Source organism: Dryas octopetala, chromosome 5 (genome assembly GCF_963921425.1).
Source record: "Dryas octopetala chromosome 5, drDryOcto1.1, whole genome shotgun sequence".
Lineage (NCBI taxonomy): Eukaryota > Viridiplantae > Streptophyta > Magnoliopsida > Rosales > Rosaceae > Dryas > Dryas octopetala.
In genome coordinates, this window is record NC_141370.1 from 17885436 (window position 1) to 17908929 (window position 23494).

Here is a 23494-nt window from a genome sequence, read left to right on the forward strand (position 1 = left end):
ATGAGTAAAAATTTTGACATTATGGAAATTATTTGGCGATAATTAAACATTTATGTGTTGTCCCACACCACCTGATAATCAAGAACATTAGTGAGAATTAAACAATTATATGTTTCAGCCCCCACAATCAAAATTATCCTATTTGGATCAATTGGGACAAAGAAAACCACAACCAGAATTAATTAATTTGAAGTGAATTGCTGCATGATTCTGGGGTTGGAATTGGAATCTCTTGCTGCTTGGTTTGATGTGTCCAGTAAATTTGTATCTTACAGAGAAATCTCTAATAGATGTGTGTCAAAGTTGTCAAAAAAAAACTGTGACTTTATTGTAATGCATGAGCTGAATTATCAGCTTTATTTTTTAACTATGACTTTATAAAAAAAAACTCTATAGTTAATCTTTATTCAAATTCATAAAATATACATCAACTAAATTAACACGTTAAATCCCATTAAGGGGCGGAATCCCCTATCCATAAAAAAAGAGGAAGGGGAATCCAAACAGGACCGTACATGTAAAAACCAAACCCAAATCGAATTTTCGAAGGTAAGATAAAAAAAGTAGAACCAAACCAAACCCAACTACAAAAAGAACCTCGTTCTCCTGGTACGATCTGGTTCACACACACGACACGAGCCCACCCGGCAGATACCACAGCCATGGCCCCTTCTTCTCTTCTCTCCTTTTGACCCTCATGCAATTCAACCTTTCTCAATTTTTCAACGCCTCTGTTTATATCATCTATCTTCTTCTTCTTCTGTGGTCTTAATTAAATGGCTGATGTTATTCGATTACCATTCCATTCACTTCGTTCCTCTTCGTCTTTGCTCATCACCTCCTTCACCTCCTCTTTCAATTCTCTCCAGCCAGGCCTAACCGCGAACCCGAACCCGTACAAGAGGGTTTATCCTCTTTCGTATTCTTCCGTTGCTCGGTTTGCTTTCAGACCCAGAAAGCAGTTGGCACATTTCAAGGTAAATTGTAACCATAAATTGCCGTTTTTGTCATTATCTTCTGATCTCCTTGATATTTGTTTGAATTCACGAGGACCCTTTTGTTAAGATGTTATGATTAGGCCATATGTTATTCCCTTTTGGGGATTTGTTTGCGAATTGAGTTCCAATTTCCAAGCTTTCTGCACATTATAGGCTTCTAAGCGAAACCCATTTGTCAAAGTTGTTTCTTGAATTGCTTTGGGAGCGTTGTTTTTTTATTTGTGTTGAAATTTGGATTAACATTCCTTGTTCGAGAGAGAGAGGTCTAGATTTTACATTGTATTTGATTTTGATGGCTTCGTGTAATATTCTGACCCTTTGTTTGATTACCATGATCATAGAATTGAGAAATCTGAGAGAGTGATTTTGTATCTATTTAATGGCCTCAACATCTACTGTATTCAGGGATTGTATGAGAATAATTTGATTTCGAAGGTTGGTTCGTATTAAAAAACAAAACCCCAGAGGAACATCACACGTTTTCAGTCTTTTAGTTTTTCTGTACTTCAGGCAGAGAAATGCCTGCATAACTGTGTGTTTTATGATTTAGATAAGTCCAGCTTGGGATGACAAGTTGCACAGAAAGAAAATCTTTTGGAAATGAATTTTGTTAGTTTTCCCCAAGTTTTGGACAATGGTGATGACTAGTGATAATTATTGTATTTTGCTGTACGCTTTACTGCATGCAGGTACAGGCGGCTGTTGCTGAAAGGGACCAGCCAAAATGGTGGGAAAAAAGTGTTCCAAATATGGTTGACATTCATTCTACTCAAGAATTTTTGAGCGCTTTAAGTCGTGCTGGAGATAGATTAGTTATTGTAGAATTCTATGGGACTTGGTGTGCTTCTTGCCGTGCATTATTCCCTAAGGTATAAAAGAAAATAAAGGATTGATTGGTTCTTTTAGTTAGTTGACAAACTTTCATATAGCTCTTGAGAAATAACTCATAAATTGCATGACCTTTAAACAAGCAGTGAGCAAGGTGATAAAAAAAAAATTCATATAAATATATTTACATAGATATGCATACATATATGTGTATGTAGGACTGGTGTTATTGAAGTCTTTCCTGGTTTTTGCTTGCTAACGTGAACTATAAGACTCGAAGTTCATGAAAATGGTTTGATTCCAGATGTCAAATGTACCCATGAAAGCAGTGGCATGACTTGTTTTTGGGATATTCAACTGCCTTCTGTTTTCTGAGGTATTATTTACTGTCAAAGGTTTTTACTGAACACAATCCATTGTAACTAATATATGGAGAGTATTGATGGCTAACATAAGAAGCCTTCAATGATCAAGTTTGTTTTGTGAAAGTTTCCTGGAAACTACTGCACTTCAATCAAAACTTAGATTCATTTAAATTTATCAAACTGTTTCAGATGAACTTTTATATAATTGAGGTCTTATGTTTCCTGATATTGTTCTGTAATGCATGTGGCAGCTCTGCCGAACAGCTGAAGATCACCCTGATATTTTATTCCTTAAAGTGAATTTTGATGAGAACAAGCCAATGTGCAAGAGTATGAATGTGAAGGTTCTTCCCTATTTCCACTTTTATCGTGGAGCTGATGGACAGCTTGAATCCTTTTCATGTTCACTTGCTAAGGTAGTTATTGAACTTCACTTTGTCAATTATGTTAAAAGAGCTTCCTTCCATCCAGAGGTTTGTTAGGTTTACTGAATGTTCAATTTTAGGTTATTACAGTCTCTCTTTTATTTTTCCTTCTTAGAGAACAGATTATACCCTAGAAGTACCTAGTTTGTAGAAATGGGAACCATCATTGGATTAAAACTCCGACTCTAGGATTATGTTGATCTGCCAAACTTGAATGCCATATTGTTGTTGGATCTGTCATCTTTCATTATATTCTAGACAGTATAACAAAACTCATATAATGTGGATGGTGCAGTTTTACTATGTTAGTATTGCTTTTAGGAAATCTTCTCATCCAATTTATTTAAAAGACATCTGATTGTTTTCATAATCTTCTTCTGCAGTTCCAGAAATTAAAGGATGCCATTCAATTACACAACACAGCTCGTTGCAGCATTGGCCCTCCAAAGGGAGTTGGAGATCTTATACTAGAACCTTCCAAGGTTCCGAAGGACAAACCCTCGGAATCCACTTCAGCTTAGAACTTGTTCAACTCAAGAAAATTGTATTTAAGAGCGTTGGTTGGTCCGTATTATCAACCCTGCATAGTCAGCTTCAGCTTTCTACTTGGATTCTGTATATTTGCTTCTTCCCATGTAAAAGAATCCAAAGCATAAGTTGCTATTCTACCACATTCTTTGTCATTCTTGTTATGTATGTACCTGAAAATTCAGGGGACAAGAACTTCCAGGTTTTTAATATATATATATGAGTGATTCTTCCTTTCATCAAGTTTAGCACAAGTGGACAACCAGGTTGAAGTATGCCCATCATTATTAAGTTCTACACAGGCCAGCAAATTTAGTCATGTCATGAATGCAAAATTTATCTAACCCTATTGTTTTTATTTGGAAGTTTTAAGTAAAGAGATGGGAGAGAAGAAAAGAAAGAGTTGAGGGGGAATAGGTAAAATTATTTTAAAGGTCTATTGATTTTAACTATTAAATTTCAATAACTTTTTAGTTTAGGTACCAAAATTAAATAGCTTTTTAGATTAGGTACTAGTTGAAAAGTCAAACAAATTAATAAAGTAAAAGGTATTAGAATTTACATATATTACATTACATGTCACTACAATAAAAAAATAAAAATAATATTACATCACAAATATTACATTAATTTATACTATATTGTATTAAAAAAAAAAAATCAATCCAGTCACAATTTAACTGTGACTGTCTTGTTAAATTGAAAAAGACAACTCACACCACTATATTATATATTATTTTGAGTAAAAGTATTGTTTTGACATCTATTTATACTATATTGTAGTATAATTTCTCTAAAAAAAATTCAATTAAGTCACAACTTAACTGTGACTGTCTCACAACTTAGATGTGACTGTCGTTCAGTCACAACTAAATTTGAAGTTGTGAGTGTCGTATAGTCACAACTAAATGTGAAGTTGAGATTACATGTATTAGCAAATTTTCAAGATAATATAAAAGTCTCAAGGGTAATTTTGTCAAAACCTTATAAATTTTAACTAACACTCATCATATGTGAGCCAAAGGATAAAAATGTCAAATGAAAAAGGCTCAAATCAAAAGGGACAACATATTTGTAACCTAATCTAAAAAATTATATTTAAATTTGGTAGTTCAATTAAAAAATTATATGGTCTTCATGCTATACCAAAAAATTATTGAGATTTGGTAATTTTCTATTATTTTAAAATAATTAAAGAATAATTTTAGATTTGTTCATTGAATAATTTGATTCTCTCATCAATAGACATAAAAAAATCCAGAGAAAACTTTCATTAGAAAAAATTATGTAAACGACATGCCGTTCAAAACTAATTGATAGGAAGATATAATGCAACACGTGTCTGATTTCTTTTTGGTTCCTTTTCACATGTGACATGCCTCATTGCCAACTGGGCTTCCCTTTCTTCTTCCACGGTACCGTTTTGCCTGCCTGCTTCAAATAGCCCCGTTTGGCTGTCGAGAAACTTTAGAAGAGAAATGAAAATCCAATAAAGCAACAACCCTAGATTACATCTTGTCTTACAGAAAAACTGCAGACATACCCATTTTTAGCTGAGCAAGAAATTCTGGTGGAAATGGCGAGCTATCTATGGAGGAAATACGCAGACTATGTGCACACAAAGTGGGAAAGAAAGATTCTTTGGAACATGGTTGAGCCTTACACCAGGCCCAAATCGTTTACACCCTTGGTCACTATTTATATTGCTGCTTTCTACTCTGGGGTCATTGGTGCTGCTATCACTGAGCAGCTATACAAGGTAATAACTTTGCTGGGTCTTTTGTTTTCTTTTTCTTTTTTTAAATTTTGTGGTTATGATTACTATCATTATTAATTTTCTGGGTTAACATTTACTAATTTCTGTGTTAATTTGGTGGACCTAGAAAAACATTTTCATATGGGTTCTTTTTATCTGACTAAAATATGCTGTGAACTTGTAGAGTTTGTTTGAACAGTATATGGTTTAGGAGAGGTCATTTGATCAATGCTTATGAGTTATGGCATTGTTTCTCCAGCTTGAAGGTATATATATATTGCATGAGTTCATATCATATGTATAGCTGAGAGAAGCGTCAGACCTGCGAACAGGTTTGGAGCTGAAAGGAGTAGCATTGATGCTTAGTTGCATACAACACTTTATTGATTGGGTCAATGGGTCTAATTCACTTAACTGTAGATAATCTGTTGTTGTTGCCATCCGCCTTTTTAGTCACACAGCTGCATTCTGAAGAGAAACTAATATTGTCTGATCTCTGAAATTAATCAAAGAGAATGGGGGAACTGGGTTGGGAAGATGCCTATTTTTCAGTTCTGCCCTGAAGAGAAGATTTCTTGGGGTTGTCATAAGCTCATCATTTGATTTTCGTTCATTTTTTTTCTTTTCCTTTTGAATCTATTGAGTGATTGACAAGGGCAAAGAATTGGGGTCTCGGCTTTCTGTCGGGCTATTGTATGCCACCAAATACCTTGTTCAGTTGTAACAGTCTTCGGCAAACTCTGCATTAATTCCTGGCAAATATTTTGATGATCTCCAAATACCTTGTTGCTTGCTTATAAATGGTGATCTTCAATCTTAATCTTAATTGTTATTCAAGCTCTCTTCATTTCCCTTTAAGGGAATTAATCTGGGTAGTTTTATACATCTTTTTGATATTCTGGTTAAACTGGATATGCATGTCTACTTATTTATCTAAAGTTCAATGGAGATAAATCTTGTCATACTAGTTTTTGAAGGCCTAATAAAAAATTGTGCTTTTCGGTATTGTGCAGGAGAAATACTGGGAAGATCATCCTGGGCACCAAGTGCCTCTCATGAAGCCACAGTTTTATGGTGGACCTTGGAAGGTAGAGAGAGGAGAGGTCCCAGCCAGTCTGCCACAGCCACAATAGTCGAGTTGGAGAAAATATTTTAGGAGTTTCTACTATTCTATGCAATGTTTCTGGGTTTCCTCTTGTAAAAAAAATGGAGAAAAAACTTTCTTATATATTTACAGAAGACTGTTATTTTCAGTTCTAGGCTTCTTCAGCATTCATGCTTTTCTTTTGTTAATTAAGTAAAACTTCTATGTGAGGGGTGTATATCAGTATATCCAAAGTTAGAACCTCCCTATGTATTTTCTTTTGTTCTTTAATTTCAGCAAAACCATATCTTCTACTCCCAATGTTACATATAAAACTACTTGTTTTAGTCGTTAAAACAAATATGATCTATTTTAAGACATGCAATAACAACATCATCTCCTATAACTTTTGAAAGTAAGTCAAAAAATAACTGATGATAGTCATGAAACATTAACCCAACACGTTGTTGATATGTGATAAGTGGTCTAATTTCTCTCCAAAATTAGAAATCCAAACTACACATTCTGCACTCTGTCTCTGCCACAGGCCTCCATAGTATTTCTTCTTCCTCTCTGTCTCCACCACCGGGCGATGACAACATATGGAACTATTCCGACAGAAACGCCACCACCCTCAAAACTACCATTCATTACACTCGCAAAAGAACGGATCCAGTCTGGCCTTGGCAAACGAAGACCATGGCTGGAGATGTTTCAGCTCCATGTTCTCACACTTCCGGAAACCTTAAGCCAATCAATCCAAAGAATCAAGACAAACGTCGCGTTCTATCGCATGAACTATGCCACAATCATATTGCTCATTCTCTTCATAAGCCTGCTATGGCACCCCATCTCATTGGTTGTCTTCATCATTGTGATGGTTGCATGGTTGTTTTTATATTTTGTACATGATGAGCCCTTGGAGGTTCCAAGCTATTGTATTGATGATCGAGGGGTGATGATAGCCTTGTTGTTGGTCACAACCCTCGCACTTTATCTTACCAATGCAGGGTATCAAATTATGGTGGCACTCTCTATTGGCCTTGGGGTTGTATTGGTTCATGGAGCTTTAAAGGAGCCTGAGGATGTCTTTATTGTGGATGATGAAGAAGGGATTGGATCAGGTGGTGGAAATTTTGTGAAAGTGCCTCTGAAAAATGCTGCCTCTTCTTCTTATTCTTTGCCCCAGTAGTGGATTTGTCATCTTGGTGATGTCTTTGTTATCACCTACAATTACTTGAAAATCACAAAACGTAAGGGCTTCTTTTTCCTTTCCATCACTTCTTGTAATTGTTGGTAATTTCTGGGTTTAATTAATGCCATGCGCCTTTTGGTCTGATCACAGGTTTGTTAAAATTGTATTTATTCCAGAAAAATTGTCACACAAAGGACGGATGCAATGGAGCCTCAAAGACTCAAATCTATAAATTCAGATATAATTGGACATTTGGAACACAAAGAAACCCAGAAAGAAGAATTGATGGAAACAGAGTGCTTTAAATATGCTCAAGCAGCTCAACTTTTCTTCAGCAATGTAAATTGGTTTAAAGAAACAAAGTGGAGTGATGGGTAGATAAGAATGCACTTTTTCCCCTCCAAAGTTCAAAGGTGGGAGAAGAATGTATGTGAACAAGCAGGAGAACATAGGCAACATGGTGGACATGGTTGAATGAGTGATTGGTTTTGCCAAGTTGCTTTTGGAATCTGTTTCATTATCTTGAAGTCTTCAGTTACATGTCCATGCTCCAGTTTTATTGTGTAAATGATCTTAGGAATACATGTTAGATTATATATTGAGCTATACATTTTTGTTCATAATTTCTCAGTTGTTTCCCAGTGATTGACAGAATGTTCAAAATTTTCATCCAAATCACAAGCTCTTTTATATGTAATGAACTAATGATACATTCCAATATGAGACATAGCCCCTGTAGGGTCCAATAAAAGAATTGGATGCTCGGAGTGCTCAGATTCCACACCTTTTCATTTTTTGGTATACTAAATTTGATTCTGAAATGAGACATAGGCATACAGCATAGGATTCCAAACTATGCATTCAATCAAGATTCAAGATTTGGTCATATCTTCTCTGCCAACTTGTAATGAATAAACCTCTGCTTCTGACATCGATTCAAAACAGAGCAATTTAGTGAACTCTGATGTGTTCTTACACACCAGATAAAACCAACTTTAGCCCCCTTCTTCTTTTTTTCACCTAAATGCATAATAGCCAATCAATCAAGACGTTTAAAGATAGGTGAAAGTGCTTGACATAATTGCTTTATGGAGCTTCTTGGGACTCATAAAAAAAGTGTCTTAGAGAGAGAGGTGGTATATTGGAACTCCACCTCAGGAGATACTCTATAGTCCAATCAATTTGCAATTATGAGTGGACTAATTCAATTGAGTACTGCTACTATATCTAATACCATCCATAAGGTAGAGGAATTTATGCTTTTTATTTTTTGGTCGACTGTACTAACAAAAGCTTTTGAAAAGGGTTGGCACTTGACAGCCACTATATGGCACATCCAACATGGCCATGACAGAAACGTAAAGGAGTAAAAAGGGTCCAAAGAGCCAATTTCATAACGCAAAGTACTGATCTGAGTGATCAACTATAACAGGGAAATACAATTCGACAAGGAAAACAAACCATCAATGCATGCAATTGTTGAAAAACGCCAAGAATTCATTGGAGGTATGTATAAACACAACTCATAATCGTTTATGTAAGTTCATTTTTTGTGTTCCAATCTTTGATTGACAAATCACAAAATTGAGCAGAACAGAGCAAAACAAAAAGGGAAAAGGGAAAAGGGCAAAAAGATTCATATACTTTGAGAAACAGTTACAAAGTGGAACCATTGCATGGCATCATGCAGCCAAGGCAAAGCTTATTTGTTCATGTACAGTCCAACTATAAACAACGACCCCATGAATCTGATACACATAAAATCTGATTAAAACATATCAGAAACTCAAAACAAAGTTAGAGATCAATCATCCTTACTTCATTTCATCCATAAACCAACCAAATGGTTTTGTTTTTTTTTTTGTTTTTTCTTCCCAGACCAAGATTACAGATTACCATATTCCCATATTCAAATTACCCACATCAAGAACTGGACTTTTACTAGCATTCGGATTCGAAGTGCAATGGAAAACCCGAAATTCGACCTTGGGTGAAATGACCTGAAAGAGCAACCTTGCGGGGTGCTCTTGTTTAACCAAAGCAACTTCCTTTTCCACCAAAACACCCGCCACAATGTTCTCATACCCACCACCCCCACCAACAATATAAGCCACCAGAGCTGCCTGCGCCGGACCCATGCTCGGATTATATGCCGCGGACTCCATGTACGACCCTTTGTACACCTTCCCCTCCGAGTCCATAATCGCAATCCCAGATGGGCACCCACTGTACGGCGCATGAGACTTGTTCGCGGCCTCTAAAGCCGCGAACTTTAGCTCTTCAACATTGCTGAAACCGTTGCTTAAACTCGCGGTTTCAATAATTAGCGACAACCCATTACTGTGTTGCTCTAGAAGCAATGGGACGTCTTGACCCAAAAGGTCTTCAGGTCCGAACCGGTGCGGGAGGAGCTGGAGAAGTGGGTCGAATTTGTCGAACCCGAAGCCGTCGTTGGCGTTTTCGGGTTCCGCGGAGGTTATTAGGATCTTGATATCCGGAGCTCCGCGGAGTTCTTGGAGGAATTGGCGGCAATGACCGCAGGGCGCGGCGGAAACGGCGACGTATTCGAGGCGGGTCTCGGATTGGATTGAGAGGTTGGTGACGAGGAACTGCTCGGCGTGGACGGAGTAGTTGAGTGGGAGACCCGGGAACTCGAGGTTGACGCCGAAGAAGATCCGGCCCGAAGGCCCGTACCCGACGGCCCCGACGTGGAATTTGGAGATGGGCGCGCGGGCGAGGCTCTGGGCCGGTTTGACGAAGGAGGGGAGGAGCTGGAGGACGGTGAGGCCTGATTGCTTGGCCAGTGATTCGGCGTCGGAGACTTCGATTACGAATCTGGGTCGGTCCATTTTGGGAGAAAGGAGGTATTCGGGTCGACCCGGTTGGCGATTATTGGTGGCTTGGGATCACAGAGAGAGATCCTAGAAACGAGGAGGGAGAGAGAGATGGGGGGGAGGGAATGGGAGACTTGGGAGTATATATATATATAGACTTATAGAGAGGTTTGGTTATCTTCTCTTCCTCCCAACTCCCAAGTGGATTTTGCTACGTATTTCAGACACATGCTAAGTAGTGCTTATTTAAAGATTCTATATTCACCTAAATGACTATATTTCACGCAAAAATAAATAAAATTTCACTTTGGATATGGTTATATTTTGTAAAAAAGTGGTTTAATACTGTTATTATTAATGTGCTATAAATGTTGGAAGACTTGTAACTCTAGTGAATGTGTTAGTATAAAAAAATTTGTGTTTATAATCATCATATATATTTGTATATAATTTGTATCTTACAATATAAATACGTATTTCATTATATAAAAGTATGTGTTTCAGTGTATATTATAAGGAAAAGTCACGTGTAACCGGTTAAATAATTCACACCTAATGTCAAAGCCAATCAGTTTTTCCCACCTCCTCTAAATTATTGTATAAAGAATATTCTAAAAAAAATAAATTATTGTATAAAGAAAGTACAAATTTAGTATAAATAATTCTATTTGACAGAATAGAAAATTAGGGTACATTTGAATGTGGGACCTATCAAAGCTATATTAAGAACAGCTAGTTATTTAAATATTAGAAGGGATCGATGACTTTTTGTCTTTATTTTTTCTTCTTTTCTGTACAATCCAATACAAGAGAGTAAGTCAGCTTCCTGCATGTGATGAAGTGCAAAATTAATGCAACCAAATGAAGGTATCATAAAAGGTCAAAAAAGATGAAGGTAGCATAAGCCTTTCCTCTGTAATATTTTAAACTTTTCTCACTGTAGTTGGGCTTCAGACTATAGATATTTAATTCAAAAGATAAGATAAGATGGTATGATTGCATGGTTTTCTTTCCTGCCTTTGATGCAAAATTGTGTCCTTTTTTGTGGGCATAAATTGTGTTTGATATATAAGAATTGACATAAATTTTTCATGGGATGATTTAAAAAGAAAATTAGGACACAACCTAGCTACTCTTCACATTAGTCTTGCATTTTGTATTATAATGATGCTCTTACAATGTCCTTTTCCAAATGGAATAGTGGGTATTTTCTGGTGTAGGCTTACACCTATACTTTGACATAATTCATGAATGTATACTGGGAGAACTTCTCTCCTCACACATAATTCATGAATGTCTACTTGGATTAATTTATATGCTTTTCCAAACAGATTTGACAAATTCACACTCACCCCTTTTGGAATTTTCTGTGTGTAATTGCTGCAAGCTAGCAAGCAATTGTATTAAACTGTTCTACACTGTCTAGTCAGAAGTATTATTTCTTTTGACACTAATTTTGGAACTTCCTTGTCCTCAATGCTCCTGTTCTTGTGTCCCCTTTTACCTACCTATCTACAACAACAACACATTTTTGTCTTCTTGCAATTTGAGGTAGATCTAAGTCTTTAGCTCATACCTCTACTTGTTTATAGACCTTTTATCTTTTTAATTTCCTCAATAAAGATAGAAACGCATTCATGCACCTTTTGAAATTTGACAAACTTTTTTAGTTTTAAGCAAACTCTAAGAGGTTGGTCTAAGACTCTAGAGTGTTATGTTATTTCTATAAAAAACTTACAAGAAGTTGTAGTTTAGAGAGCAAGCCACTAGCTTAGGATATAGTCATACACAAGAAACTTAGAAAATGGGAAAATCTAAAAACAAAGCAAGAAGGGGATAAAGGAAGACTAAATGTAGTTGATTGAGTCCATATAAGAGTATTTGAAACATTAGGAGCCAAAGGAAGGTGTTACTTTTGAAACTCAAACTACAACAGGGAAAGAATATTGAAACTCTTACCAAAGCCTTGGAACTAGAGGCTGTACGTGAGAATGCCAAGTCATTCAGAATTGGATTGACCAGGCCAATTATCAGGTTAGCCCCATTGCCACTAGTCCATTTAGTGTGGGGAACCAATTCTAAAAGTACCAATTAATTAAATTGAATCCCATACATTATACATGAAAAACACACATACATTTTTAACCTTAAGAATATAAATTCACCCACCATTACATTTGCATCATATGGTATCCCGTACAGTACAAATCAGTTATACAAAAGCATTTTTCGGATGTAACTATCTATTTTCCTTATATTTAACATGTGTTCTATGTCTGACCAAAAAAAACATGTGTTCTATGAGAACACTAGCATGTGATGGCCACGTAAACTTCAAGTTCACCACAAATAATGTGATCCAATTTCAGACAATCTAAAACAGAGAGTCAGAAAGACTTCTCTCGAATGTGTACATCATCCTCATTTTTATCGAACGGTAGTTGGTTTCCCTCCTCTACGTGTCAGTGAAACTCAAAAATGCCCAAATGTATTGGACTCGGACTCCATCATCGGCTACCAACTTTGGCGGGTGTTAGTGTATATCATTGTTCTTCTTCTTATTCGGTTACTAGTGCTGTTGGGTCTGTTCCTAGTCTAGCAAAAGTTCTAAACAAGTGGAAAAGTGGAGGTAGAGCTCCTCGCCGTTTGGTGTTGGGCCTGGGGGTCTCATTTTGGGCTCAGTTGATGAACATGTCTGGTGCAGTTGGCGGCAAATCTTTCACTGCCTCTGCAAGGCTCAAGAGTGGTCCCTCTTTTGAAGAGGTAGTGTTTCGATCTTTTTTTTTTTGTTGATTTGGTTTCTGGGTTTTCTCCAATTTTGGATTTTGATGATGGATAGGTGCTGATTTGATTCCAAAGTTATAAGTTTCAAAGGAAAATTCACAATTTTTTATCTGGGATTCAGGGTTTATGTATAATTGAGCAATTATGTCTAGCTAGTAACCTGAATTCTGTTATGCAAACAAAGCCATTTGATTGTTGCTGGGTCACTTCTGTATCTATTTTATGAATTCTTAGTTTTAACCCATTGCTTACTTTGTGAGTTTTTGTGACTAACTCTTTTTGGCATGCCCAATCTCCTTATGTTTTGTGTCCAATTAAAGATATTGAAGAATGTGGAATGGCCTGAGCAGTTTCCTTACAAGAAGGAGGATTTTCAGCGTTTTGACGAGTAAGACCTCTAAATTGTGTTAAGTTTTCACATTTTAGTGTTCCTTTGCTGAAAGTTTAGCTTAACATTAGGTTTAAGTTTAATAAGTTCTGAACACTAGAAATTTGATTTCATCAGGTCATCAGACTCATTGTTTTATGAGGCTCCACGCTTTGTGACACATATTGATGATCCGGCCATTGCGGCACTGACCAAGTACTATTCTAAGGTGTTTCCTCCTAGCAACACTCCAGGAGTGAGCATGCTGGACATGTGTAGCAGTTGGGTGAGACTTTTAAGTTTTAGTGCGAGCCTTGTTTCATAATGCTGCCGATTGTGTTTTTAAGTAATCACCGTCTTTGATATTATATCTAGGTCAGTCACTTTCCACCAGGATACAAGCAAGACAGAATTGTTGGAATGGGCATGAATGAAGAAGAACTCAAGCAGAATCCGGTACTTTTTTGGTTATTAATGTAGACATATGCTGATGATGCACCCATGATTACTTGCTCATTTCAGAATCTAAACATGTTGACACTCAAGCTGTTTTTCTTGCAATTTCAAATTCCATCTGGCCCTTAATTGGGAATCATCTTACATGATTGTCGCTGTTGTTCAATGGGTTTAAACTGAAACTAAGTCCCATAGAGCAAATTCTCTATAACTATTAACCTGTTCAGTTTTGAGAAGAGATTCTAATTAGCCCCTTTTCTGATATGTTTTATAATCGGTCATTATCACCAAAAGCTCACAGATATGCTATTTCTTAAACAAAAGATTCATATTAGTGTAATTAATAACTGCCAGAGCCCAGAGATCACTTTGAAATTGCATAAATATGGTGAAGCTTGTTCGTCTTCTCTTCATTAGCCATGGTATAATTATTGACTAACCATAGCATACTTATATAATATCATTGTATTGATGATATGAAAATATCCCCATTGATTTCACTTTGTAGGTTTTGACAGAGTATGTTGTGCAAGACTTGAATGTGAACCCTAAACTTCCCTTTGAAGATAATTCCTTTGATGTGATTACTAATGTGGTAAGTGCATCTTTTTCCATCTCTTAGTTATTTTATCATCTTCTGGTAGAATTCTGATGATAATTCCTTCGAGGCAATCATTCTTTTCCAGTTCCTAATCACTTTATTTCGAACAGTATAATATTTTATACTCCTCTCAGATCTAAATAACTTTCATATTGCAGGTTAGTGTTGATTATATAACAAAGCCTATCGATGTTTTCAAGGAAATGTGCCGGATTCTTAAGCCTGGTGGACTTGCAATAATGAGGTGACTAATTGCCTACTTTCAATTAAATATGGTGTCTTTCTCAGGTTTAGCTGCAAATTTGAAATCTAAAGCATACGATAATTTCCATGAAGTCATCCCTTTAGGGTCATTCCTTAGGATCTCATAAGGATTTTCATGACATCTTTGACATCTAAATTGCAATCACTTAGTGATTTACGATCACAATAATGTATGGATACATTTCATACCTCATTTTGCACAGAAAACAAGGGGGGGGGGGGAGATAGAGAGAGAGAGAGAGAGAGAGAGAGAGAGAGAGAGAGAGAGAGAGAGAGAGAGAGAGAGAGAGAGAGAGAGAGAGAGAGAGAGAGAGAGAGAGAGCTTTAGATGGTCTCTCTTGTTTTTCTTAATCTCTCAGGTCCCTCTTCTGAACCATTTCTAACTTAATGCAAATGTCTGAAAACAGCTTTTCCAACCGTTGTTTTTGGACTAAAGCAATCTCAATATGGACATCAACTGGTGATGCTGATCATGGTTTGATTGTGGGGTCATATTTCCACTATGCTGGAGGATTTGAGCCTCCTCAGGTAATTAAATAATGCCTTCTTTCTCCATTTGAAGTTGCCTCACTCAGTGCCAAATAGGCTAACAGTAACCCCCAAGTAAAATGTGTGTGTGTAATATTACAAACCCCCAAGCTCAGCAGTGATCCATTCATTTTATAAACTAATGTGCCACTGTGTGCAGGCAGTGGATATATCTCCCAACCCTGGACGCTCAGATCCCATGTACATTGTATACTCTAGAAAGTTATCTGCAGTATAGAATATTGATACAGGATGTGAGAAATTTATTTTTCTTCTAATCAGTGAATGAAGCAAAAAAGTTCATAGTCAGTGAACTTGGCCAATTACTCTGTACAATTCTCACTCCAATGTGCATGTAAGATTGTAAGCCAACCGAGGTGGTTCCATTTTTGGATATATGTGCTGATACCATTTCATGTCTTTATGTTAGAATTGGCTATGAGTGAAAAAGCCGAGATGTTGTATTAGTGTTATGCAAGGCTTTGGATTTTACATTCTCCAAAATTTGATTGTATTGGGTACACCTTCTAATTGGTAATATCTGAAAAGGGGAATTGCAGAGTTTTCGAAATTCTCTAATGGGGCAACATATTTCAACTATAATATTGACCACATTGATCCTTGTTTTATTATCATATTAAAGAAATAATTGTGGGTGATCTTGGGGTTGTAATGTTGGTCTCCATAGTCGGTAAAGTGGGTGCATTTTTAAGTTGTCATATGCATTAAAAAGAGTGTGCATATGAGTGTGCGTGAGGATAACTGCAGTGTTGCCATTATTAAAAGAAGCAGATCTGTCCAAGAAGCCAGAAGGACCACTAAGCCGAACAGAAGCATCTAATGCTATTACTAAAGAAAAGCTGATCAATGGGATTCTATTCTCAGAATTTCACTTTCAGAGGAAAAAGAACAACAGGGGGAATATCAAATATGTACACTACAACAACACTAGTAACAAGGACACATTGATCAAAAGGATAAGAAGGAACAAAAGCAAAAACCAGTGATGTGAGAAATGGGGTGTGTTTGGCAAATGGGCTAACTCAGACCCAACCCTGTTTGTATTTGCGGAAGAGTTCCTCTGTTTGGGCATTCTTGAAGGCACTGCAGGCAATAAGATAGACCCATATGAGGACCACCACTGCCACTATGAGGATCACATTAGCCCTTCTCCATTCTTTCCTCAGGTTCCCTAACAGACCAGCCCTACAGGAATTGCAATTGTAGCACAGCAGGTTTTGGTCATTGTTCCACAGTAAGCAGTCCGGGTCTGCTGCTTGGTTCACTGGGTTTATCCACAGTGTTGGATTCACATAATTGTATCCACACAGTGTTGGAGGTTTACAGCATCCTGACTGTAAAAACAAGAACAATTTTATAAGGATAGTGTTATTGGCATTCCAAAAAGGTCATCTTGCAATCCAACATGTACAAATTTTCTTTTATGTTTTTTTAAAATTGGAGTGCATGATGACTTTTTTGAAGTGCCAATAACACTATTCTTTTATAATAATAATAATAATGATAATAAGGAACAAAAAGAAAAAAAGGGGTAAGGTGAAAAAACCACCCACCAAATTTTGTCACTATATGAGTCTAATGCTGGCAAGCATAACATGTTATGTTCTTTATAATCTTCTTGAATATATAGAAACTGTGGCATCAATTACGCTATTTGGGTTACTTTCTTTTGGTCTAACATCCATGATTTCTTATAATAATTCAGAACCAATTGGCATCAAATAGAGCATTTGAGATGCCCCCACACATCATGAGGTTTTGTGTTTTGTGTTTTTTTTTTTTTTTTTTTTCACCTAATGCATTTTCAACTCATGCTGAATTAGGCTACCCCAGGTCCCCAGCTCATTCATGGACCACATTGAGTGGTTGATGGGGGGGCATATAGTGTGGGCTTGTATAATAAAAACCCAATTGGTGGGTCCCACTCCTAGTGGCTAGTCCTATTCTACTGTATATAAATTTCAGGAAATTTCTCCCCCAAACATCTAGTGATCTAGTTAATTCTGTCATATTCTAGTAACTTCACTCACCACTTTAACTTCAGTTTCACCTTGTAATTTCCATAAGATAACAATCACAATGAGGCATTTGGGAAAGTAGGGGATTGAGGAACTAAAGACCAGTTTGGATGCACCAAGTTAACAGTCAATGTATGCATCAGATAATGTCATTCTTTCTTGCTAATTATAAGCACCCCCCCCATCAGCTTCTTTTTTGAAATGGGTTAAAAAGGTTGCTTTCTTTTCCATCAAAACAGTAATTAAATCAATAATCACAGTCAAAACCATCTTTAAAAAAAAAAAAAAAACAATTTTTACCATTCCAAGCAAACAAACAGAGAATAAGAGATAAACTTGCCTGAAGAGGAGAGATGTGAGCCATGAAGAACTGGTCAGCAGTGATGTAATTCTGGTTAAGCTTAGGACAAGTATCAGAATCAGCCAAACACGCTCTTATCTTCCCCCAAGTCTCAGAATCAGTGACATAGTCTCGAAGCCACTTGGAAAACCCATCAAGCTGGTACTCGCTGTAGGCCCTACCGGGGACGGCGTAGCTTCCGTCAGGTCTGGTGACGGTGAAAGCGAAGATGAGCACCGCAAGAAGAAGGATTATGAGGGCGGCCATGCAGAAGAGGTAGAGAGCGAGAAGACCCTGTTTGTTGAAATAAGCGCCGACGAAGCCGGCGAGGGAGACGAGCAGCATCAGGACGCCGAGGACGAAGACCGGCCACCGGAAGGCGTGGATGCACTCGTTGTCGGTATTGGAGGCCAGCCATATGCCCGAGGCCATAATGAAGATGGAGCAGAGGAGGGCCATCAAGTTTAGAGTTGCAGTGATCTTGTTGCTCACTCCCATGGTGGACTCAATTTGGAGAGACAAGTTAGACAGAGTGGTGTTGCCGTGTTGGGTAATGGGTTTGTGCTTGTGGTGCTGAGACACAGACTGAGAGGCTTGTATATGGGTAGGTGGGGAAGGGGGTTTGTGTTGTTTTCTGTGGCTTTTTTACTCTGTTTTTGGTGTGAATGTGTTGCTTTGGATTTGGATTGGGTTTTCTGCTTTTAATGCATTTGAGTGTGTCAAGGGTGCACCTATTTTTTGTGTGCATTGGTTAAGTGTTTAAAATCATTATCCATTAGCAACATAACAACAAACAAAATGGTACAACAATTTTACTTGAGTCTTTTGGCTAGCAATTTGCATGAGGCTGCTTTAGTTATTGTAAGGGGAGTGGAGTGCTATTTGCATTTCTTAAATATCTTATTCATTTTTTTTTAGTGTAAGAGTGTAAGAATCAATTAATTATTAATTTAGTAATATTGTTTTACTTACTAGAACTTTATCACATTATATTACATATGTATTCTATGTGTGCGGTGTTTTTAATTTTTATTAATAATGCTCTACTTCATCAATTTATCTCTAATATTTAGAAGTAAGTAATTTGTCACATTCAAATCATGTTCATCGTTCAATAATTTTGTAGTGATGATCAATTTACATCATTATTAATGAAAAGAACTTAAAACTCACGCCAATTGATCTTTATGATTAATTTTGATTAAATGATTAGACACATTGAAGCAACAAAAAGCTTTCTGATGAAAAGAAAAATGATTAAAAAACAAAAAATAAACTACAAAAGGCTTGATCCGTTGAAATTACAGAAAGTGAAACCGCATTTGTCAAAAGCGATTATACCAAGCTCTAAGCCCAAGCGCAAGCGCAACTGACGCGATTAGACACACGCTCCAACCGCACTCACCCGCCATATAGCGTTAAAAACTTAAAACTATCAACGCAACGTGACTCGCAACTGAATTTCCGGCGCGGCCGCCGCTTAAGACAACTTGCTGGCCCACGTGACTCCGGCGTAAGCCACCACGTGGCCTATATTTGATTGGTCCTTGGCAATATCACTCCCCAATTAACAAGTCCCAAGGCGGCGTTCTGACCCTGTTTGGCAACAAGTACAATCTAAATCCAATCCTTTGTTAGTTAAAACGAACATTTAACTTTCCCGCGTCTTATTAAACTTTTCAAACCCCGAGCCAAACAGAGTTACAGTGTTGCAGAGAGAGCGAAAATGGAGCAATGGGTCCCACTCTTCGACATCTTCTTGAACTCTCCGGCACCGGAATCCGAAGCGTCTATGTGGTTGAAGCAATCTTTCAGTGCCTCATCATCAACTACGTCCCCAATTACTACAGGCTCTTTCCTCTCGTTGCTAATGAAACCCTTGGACACAGTTGTCGTTGACGATTCTTCTTCTTCATCTTCGTCTCGGCCTCCGAGCACAAATAGGTAGGTCAAAATTCAAACTCGAATCGCTAATGGGTTTTGATTGGTTTTGGCTACTGATAGTGAATTTTGATGAACAGGGTGATGTTCATACAGACTCTACCGAACATGGTTCAATCGCGGATTCTGTCGTTTCTCGCTTTCGACCGTCAAAGGTTTTGCGGCAGGGACTTAGCTAAGTTGGCCCGAAACGTTTTGAGTGGTGACCAGGAGCTTGATTTTTGGGTACAGAGGGCTGCACGTAATCTGCTCGACGTAGTGTCTGACTCGAATTTCGAGTGGATTTCTTGCTTGAGTTTGGATTCTGGGGAGGATGAGTTTGAGGCTGTGCCACGTTGGCTTAAGGATGCTGCAACTGCTAGTGATTTGGCTCTGCCATGGCTTCCTATATCGCCCGAGGAATTGGATTCAAGGACATTGTATGTTAATAGTGAAAACAACAGTGGTTCGTTCAGTCAAGTTGGAGAGGATGAAGATGAGGATATGACTGATGTGGTGGAGGAAATTAATATTGATTATCCAAAATGTGTTCATCTTGAACCCGAAATTCAAAAAAAGGCAGTTAGTTTGAAAGCTCAGTTTGTGAATTTTGAATCAACTTGTAAAACTGTAGAATTAGGGAATGAAATTCGCCAACTTTGCTTAGACAAAGGAGGAGATTCTTTCACAGTTTTGAGTCTGATTGAACCTTGGCTAGCTGATGATGAGACTGCTTCAGTTCTACTTTCTCATCTTACAAGTGGAAGTGAAGAAGAGCTTGCTTGGCCAAGCCAGGTTCTGTGCTCCATCATCCTTCCGAAGTTATTAATTCTTGAGGAACCAGCTTCTCGTGTGCTAGTGACTGCAACAGTAGAGTACTGCAAGCTTCATCAAAGGGCCAGTGAGTATGCACTCTTGTTTCCACTGATTCTTCGACAGGATGGCATCAACAACCCCATATATGATGTGATCGTGCGGATCATCAAGGAATGCTTGCACCCGGCTCATGTTTCTTCTTTCTGTCAGAAGCTGCTGTGTGGAGAAAATGATGAGAGGAGAGTCATCTGTCTTCCTTGCCACCAATATCTGATAACTGATAAACTGGTATGGACAGAATCCTTGTTTAACCTGCTCCGAAGCATTTTGAATCATAATGTTCATTTAACACAAAATTCAGTTAACCATATTGTTTACCAGGTTCAGCAATTGGCTAAAAATTTTTCCAACTCTCTGAAATTTGGGAACTTTTTGTTATGTTTAGTCACAAAATGTTCTCCATTCTTGAAGCCGCACAAGCTTATATTGACTAAAGTAGTTGAGCAAAACAAAACCTTCTTGACCAAATCTATATTATGTAAATTGGCTGGCTTGTAGCTTTTGTGTTGTAACTCTTTGAATGAGTTTTTGTGCTGTGAGTCTGTCGATCTCTGAGAATGAACATTTGGGACACCCTTTAGATCTTATTTGAAAAGATGCTTTTTATATAATTAGCTAATTCGTGGGGTAGTTCTACTAACATTTTAGTCTTAGAGCAAACCAATTTAAACTATTGGTCTTCACTCTTTATTCACTAGAGTTATCTAAGCTACTGGTTTTTTCTGTTTATATTAAACTACAATTATGTTTTAAACCATTCGGTATTCAAGCAATGTCTAGAAAGCAATTATGCTACTGTGTGGCTGTGTTTAACCTGTTTCGTCATTCATTTCTTTTCTATTATACTAATCTTTGATATTTTGCTAATAAAACATGAAATACAAAGAACTAATATGAAAGATATAGGAGATATTTCTTCTGCGGAAAAGGTATAAATCATTTTGGGGGGAATGGTTCAATTGTGTAGCCCACCTACTGTGAGTAATATTGCTCAACAATTCTATAATCATAATAACAAAAGAGAGATGATGAAAATATATATTGCCTCCTCTTGAAAGCATAAGAGATACCAGTTTTAGCTATTAAGAACTCCCAATCACAAACAAAACAAGGAAGAAGAAGAGGAAGAAATAAACAGTGCATATTCTCTTGTTGGCATGTCTATCTTGTTTTTCTTCTTTGAATGATCTTTTATGTAGATGACATAATAACATTAAAAGATAAAAAAAGAAGAAGAAAAACTCATGAGTGAGAAACACAAAATTTATATGATGGGCACTTTTAGGAAAGGAACCCAATCACCCATCATGCCCATTGGCAATTTGTTTCATGAATTCAAATCTCGGGCCCTTGTCAGAGAACTTTGTGGTGGCATAAAGCTTGAGGTAATCTTGAAAACGGAAGTGATTGGGGTATAAGAGTTTGGGAGCTGGAGAGATAATAGCATCGCCAGCAGGATTATAGAAGGTAGCAATGGAGAGTCGACTTCCATTCTTGTCTGCCAGGACACGGTGCAAACCACTTTTGTACCTCCCATTACTCAACACTTCCACTTGGTCACCTGTGTTCACAAAGATGGTGTTGTTCTTGGATGGTGGAATTGCAACCCATTTTCCATCTCTGAAGAATTCGAGACCTGGAACTTGGTCATCTTGAAGCAAGAGTATGATCCCACCGGCATCAGTGTGCTCTCGAAGTCCTCTCACAAGTTCTGGCTGTGGACACTGAGGGTATTTTGCCACTTTTGTCCCCACAGAAGGACCCTTGCTACCGGAGAATGCATCCTTCATATAACCCTTTGCTAAACCAAGATTCTCGCACATGAGCTCAGAAAGTGTCTCTGCCAGCTTAATCAGCTGAGCAATGTACTCATTCATTGCTATGCTGCATTTCATGCATACAAGTCAGTACACAATACATATATACATATGATTTGAAGTGTCAGTTTATAGCTCATAAGTTATGATTCTCCCAATTGACTCACCGAAGATCCTCTGAGAGGTTTGGAATTTCTTCAATATTAGATGTGGGGCGATGCCAAACGAAAAAGGTGATTTCCCAGTCTCTGTCAGAGGTATATTCTTGCTTTAAGCTTTTGGCTATCTCTGACTTATAAAAGCTCTCTCTCAAATTTTCCTCATAGTGTGCATTTATCAATTGCTTCACTTTCTCCATCAGTATTTTATCAACTCCATGGTTCTCAACCTGCAAACATTATGCAATATATTTGTCAAAATGATGTGAAATAGATATCCATTTAGATTTGGAAAAAGAAAAAGGAAAAACAAAAAAAAGGGATCCTGTACTTGAAAGAAGCCCCCTTCCTCACAAGCTTGGTGCAGATGAGCCATCGTTTTGCTCCTTTCTTCCCCATTGAGCTCATTAAAGTCTATCACAGGGACTTCCATCTCATTTATTTTCTCTAATCCTGATGTAGAAGATAGGTAATACATAGGAGTATTTATAGGCCCAGAAAATATTGTATTTACCAATATTATATAGAGGGTAGTTAGATTAGAAGATGTGGTAGTTACAGATAAACCTCGTTGAAAGGATAATTGCTTGGGTGCCTCTAAAGGAGCAAAATAATAAGTCCAAGTTCATAAAGGGCCCACTCCATATAGGATTTCAACAATCCGAACTGTTTATTTTTTAGGTCTCCATTAAGGGATCATTCTTGTAAAAAAATTAGGTAAATCGAAAATCATTTACCATATAAGACTAAATGGTCAATATTTCAAGTGTTTATTTTGTTGATCATTTAATCTTTGTAGGTAAGTGATTTTTCTAATTTATTTTTGCAAGCATGATCATTTAACGGAGACCTAAAAAATAAATGGTTTAGATTGTTGAAATCCTATATGGAGTGGACCCTTTTAAAAATTTGTGTCAAAAATAGAATGTCACGGATCCACCCCATTTTAATATATATTCTCATCAACAAGTCAATCAAGATCTCCCTCGTAAACCAAGCTTTGTTTCTTTCATTTTTGCAAGAAACACTTTCCCTGTTTAAGTTATCCATCATGTGCATCTCTCTTTCTGTCCCCTTGTGTCTAGTCCATATATGTGTCTGTCAAGTTGGCTTTATTATATGCATATTTCTGTTGGACATTGATCAGTTGTTTTGTGCATTGTACTTCGCCAGTTTAAACTAAACTAGGGGCTGTGTGGCACTGAATGAATTGCCATTCAAACAGGCCAATAAAAACTGGGGAATATGTGAAACTTTCCAGTGGGTAATAAAAACTGGGGAATATGTCAACATCTAGATAATTAGATACTTTCAATTTTTCATCAGCCTGC

The 23494-nt window shown here is 37.3% G+C and overlaps 7 protein-coding genes and 1 pseudogene across 9 annotated transcripts; 5 read left to right on the forward strand and 3 right to left on the reverse strand.

Annotated features, from left to right (window-relative positions):
• The first annotated feature begins 596 nt into the window (after positions 1-596).
• On the forward strand, positions 597-3383 carry ACHT2 (atypical CYS HIS rich thioredoxin 2). Its single transcript, XM_086244240.1, has 4 exons — positions 597-977; positions 1688-1867; positions 2443-2607; positions 3000-3383. The coding sequence occupies exons 1-4, from the start codon at positions 777-779 to the stop codon at positions 3135-3137; spliced, it is 684 nt and encodes a 227-aa protein (XP_086100366.1). The 5' UTR covers positions 597-776; the 3' UTR covers positions 3138-3383.
• A 1152-nt stretch (positions 3384-4535) lies between these two features.
• On the forward strand, positions 4536-6153 carry LOC147285181 (uncharacterized protein At4g29660-like). The gene is made up of 2 exons (XM_086244907.1): positions 4536-4903; positions 5914-6153. Exons 1-2 carry the CDS (start codon positions 4721-4723, stop codon positions 6031-6033), a joined length of 303 nt encoding a protein of 100 aa, XP_086101033.1. The 5' UTR covers positions 4536-4720; the 3' UTR covers positions 6034-6153.
• A 211-nt stretch (positions 6154-6364) lies between these two features.
• LOC147285182 (PRA1 family protein F3 pseudogene) lies at positions 6365-7614 on the forward strand (annotated as a pseudogene). Its single transcript, XR_015122391.1, has 2 exons — positions 6365-7237; positions 7356-7614. The product of XR_015122391.1 is annotated as a PRA1 family protein F3 pseudogene (transcript).
• A 1178-nt stretch (positions 7615-8792) lies between these two features.
• Positions 8793-10177, reverse strand: LOC147285183 (cytidine deaminase 1-like). Its single transcript, XM_086244628.1, has one exon. It carries the CDS (start codon positions 10026-10028, stop codon positions 9072-9074), a length of 957 nt encoding a protein of 318 aa, XP_086100754.1. The 5' UTR covers positions 10029-10177; the 3' UTR covers positions 8793-9071.
• Positions 10178-12407: 2230 nt separating this feature from the next.
• Positions 12408-15584, forward strand: LOC147285184 (S-adenosyl-L-methionine-dependent methyltransferases superfamily protein). Its single transcript, XM_086244405.1, has 8 exons — positions 12408-12776; positions 13118-13185; positions 13303-13450; positions 13540-13620; positions 14129-14215; positions 14380-14465; positions 14893-15013; positions 15174-15584. The coding sequence occupies exons 1-8, from the start codon at positions 12492-12494 to the stop codon at positions 15249-15251; spliced, it is 954 nt and encodes a 317-aa protein (XP_086100531.1). The 5' UTR covers positions 12408-12491; the 3' UTR covers positions 15252-15584.
• Positions 15585-15762: 178 nt separating this feature from the next.
• Positions 15763-18234, reverse strand: TET2 (tetraspanin2). 2 transcript variants are annotated; one of them, XM_086244407.1, is made up of 2 exons: positions 17389-18234; positions 15763-16364 (listed from the first exon to the last, which is right to left on the reverse strand). In XM_086244407.1, exons 1-2 carry the CDS (start codon positions 17888-17890, stop codon positions 16057-16059), a joined length of 810 nt encoding a protein of 269 aa, XP_086100533.1. In that variant the 5' UTR covers positions 17891-18234; the 3' UTR covers positions 15763-16056. The 2 variants fall into 2 exon arrangements, with proteins under 2 accessions (XP_086100533.1, XP_086100532.1); XM_086244406.1 differs by having other exon boundaries at positions 15763-16368; positions 17393-18231.
• An 874-nt stretch (positions 18235-19108) lies between these two features.
• LOC147285186 (fanconi anemia group E protein FANCE protein) lies at positions 19109-20733 on the forward strand. Its single transcript, XM_086245280.1, has 2 exons — positions 19109-19336; positions 19414-20733. Exons 1-2 carry the CDS (start codon positions 19119-19121, stop codon positions 20684-20686), a joined length of 1491 nt encoding a protein of 496 aa, XP_086101406.1. The 5' UTR covers positions 19109-19118; the 3' UTR covers positions 20687-20733.
• Positions 20734-21307: 574 nt separating this feature from the next.
• LOC147285187 (ACC oxidase 1) lies at positions 21308-22611 on the reverse strand. The gene is made up of 3 exons (XM_086243121.1): positions 22495-22611; positions 22173-22393; positions 21308-22072 (listed from the first exon to the last, which is right to left on the reverse strand). The coding sequence occupies exons 1-3, from the start codon at positions 22594-22596 to the stop codon at positions 21487-21489; spliced, it is 909 nt and encodes a 302-aa protein (XP_086099247.1). The 5' UTR covers positions 22597-22611; the 3' UTR covers positions 21308-21486.
• Positions 22612-23494: the final 883 nt, after the last annotated feature.

Coding starts and splice junctions, on each gene's coding strand:
- ACHT2 (XM_086244240.1), top strand. CDS start 777: ATGGCTGATGTTATTCGATTACCATTCCATTCACTTCGTTCCTCTTCG. Junction 1,868..2,442: donor GCCGTGCATTATTCCCTAAG/GTATAAAAGAAA, acceptor TGCATGTGGCAG/CTCTGCCGAACAGCTGAAGA. Junction 2,608..2,999: donor TTTCATGTTCACTTGCTAAG/GTAGTTATTGAA, acceptor CTTCTTCTGCAG/TTCCAGAAATTAAAGGATGC.
- LOC147285181 (XM_086244907.1), top strand. CDS start 4,721: ATGGCGAGCTATCTATGGAGGAAATACGCAGACTATGTGCACACAAAG. Junction 4,904..5,913: donor TCACTGAGCAGCTATACAAG/GTAATAACTTTG, acceptor GGTATTGTGCAG/GAGAAATACTGGGAAGATCA.
- LOC147285183 (XM_086244628.1), bottom strand. CDS start 10,028: ATGGACCGACCCAGATTCGTAATCGAAGTCTCCGACGCCGAATCACTG.
- LOC147285184 (XM_086244405.1), top strand. CDS start 12,492: ATGCCCAAATGTATTGGACTCGGACTCCATCATCGGCTACCAACTTTG. Junction 13,186..13,302: donor GATTTTCAGCGTTTTGACGA/GTAAGACCTCTA, acceptor TGATTTCATCAG/GTCATCAGACTCATTGTTTT. Junction 14,216..14,379: donor TTGATGTGATTACTAATGTG/GTAAGTGCATCT, acceptor TTCATATTGCAG/GTTAGTGTTGATTATATAAC.
- TET2 (XM_086244407.1), bottom strand. CDS start 17,890: ATGGGAGTGAGCAACAAGATCACTGCAACTCTAAACTTGATGGCCCTC. Junction 16,365..17,388: donor CATCTCTCCTCTTCAGGCAA/GTTTATCTCTTA, acceptor TTTTACAGTCAG/GATGCTGTAAACCTCCAACA.
- LOC147285186 (XM_086245280.1), top strand. CDS start 19,119: ATGGAGCAATGGGTCCCACTCTTCGACATCTTCTTGAACTCTCCGGCA. Junction 19,337..19,413: donor CGGCCTCCGAGCACAAATAG/GTAGGTCAAAAT, acceptor TTTGATGAACAG/GGTGATGTTCATACAGACTC.
- LOC147285187 (XM_086243121.1), bottom strand. CDS start 22,596: ATGGAAGTCCCTGTGATAGACTTTAATGAGCTCAATGGGGAAGAAAGG. Junction 22,394..22,494: donor AGGAAGGGGGCTTCTTTCAA/GTACAGGATCCC, acceptor TAATGTTTGCAG/GTTGAGAACCATGGAGTTGA. Junction 22,073..22,172: donor AACCTCTCAGAGGATCTTCG/GTGAGTCAATTG, acceptor CATGAAATGCAG/CATAGCAATGAATGAGTACA.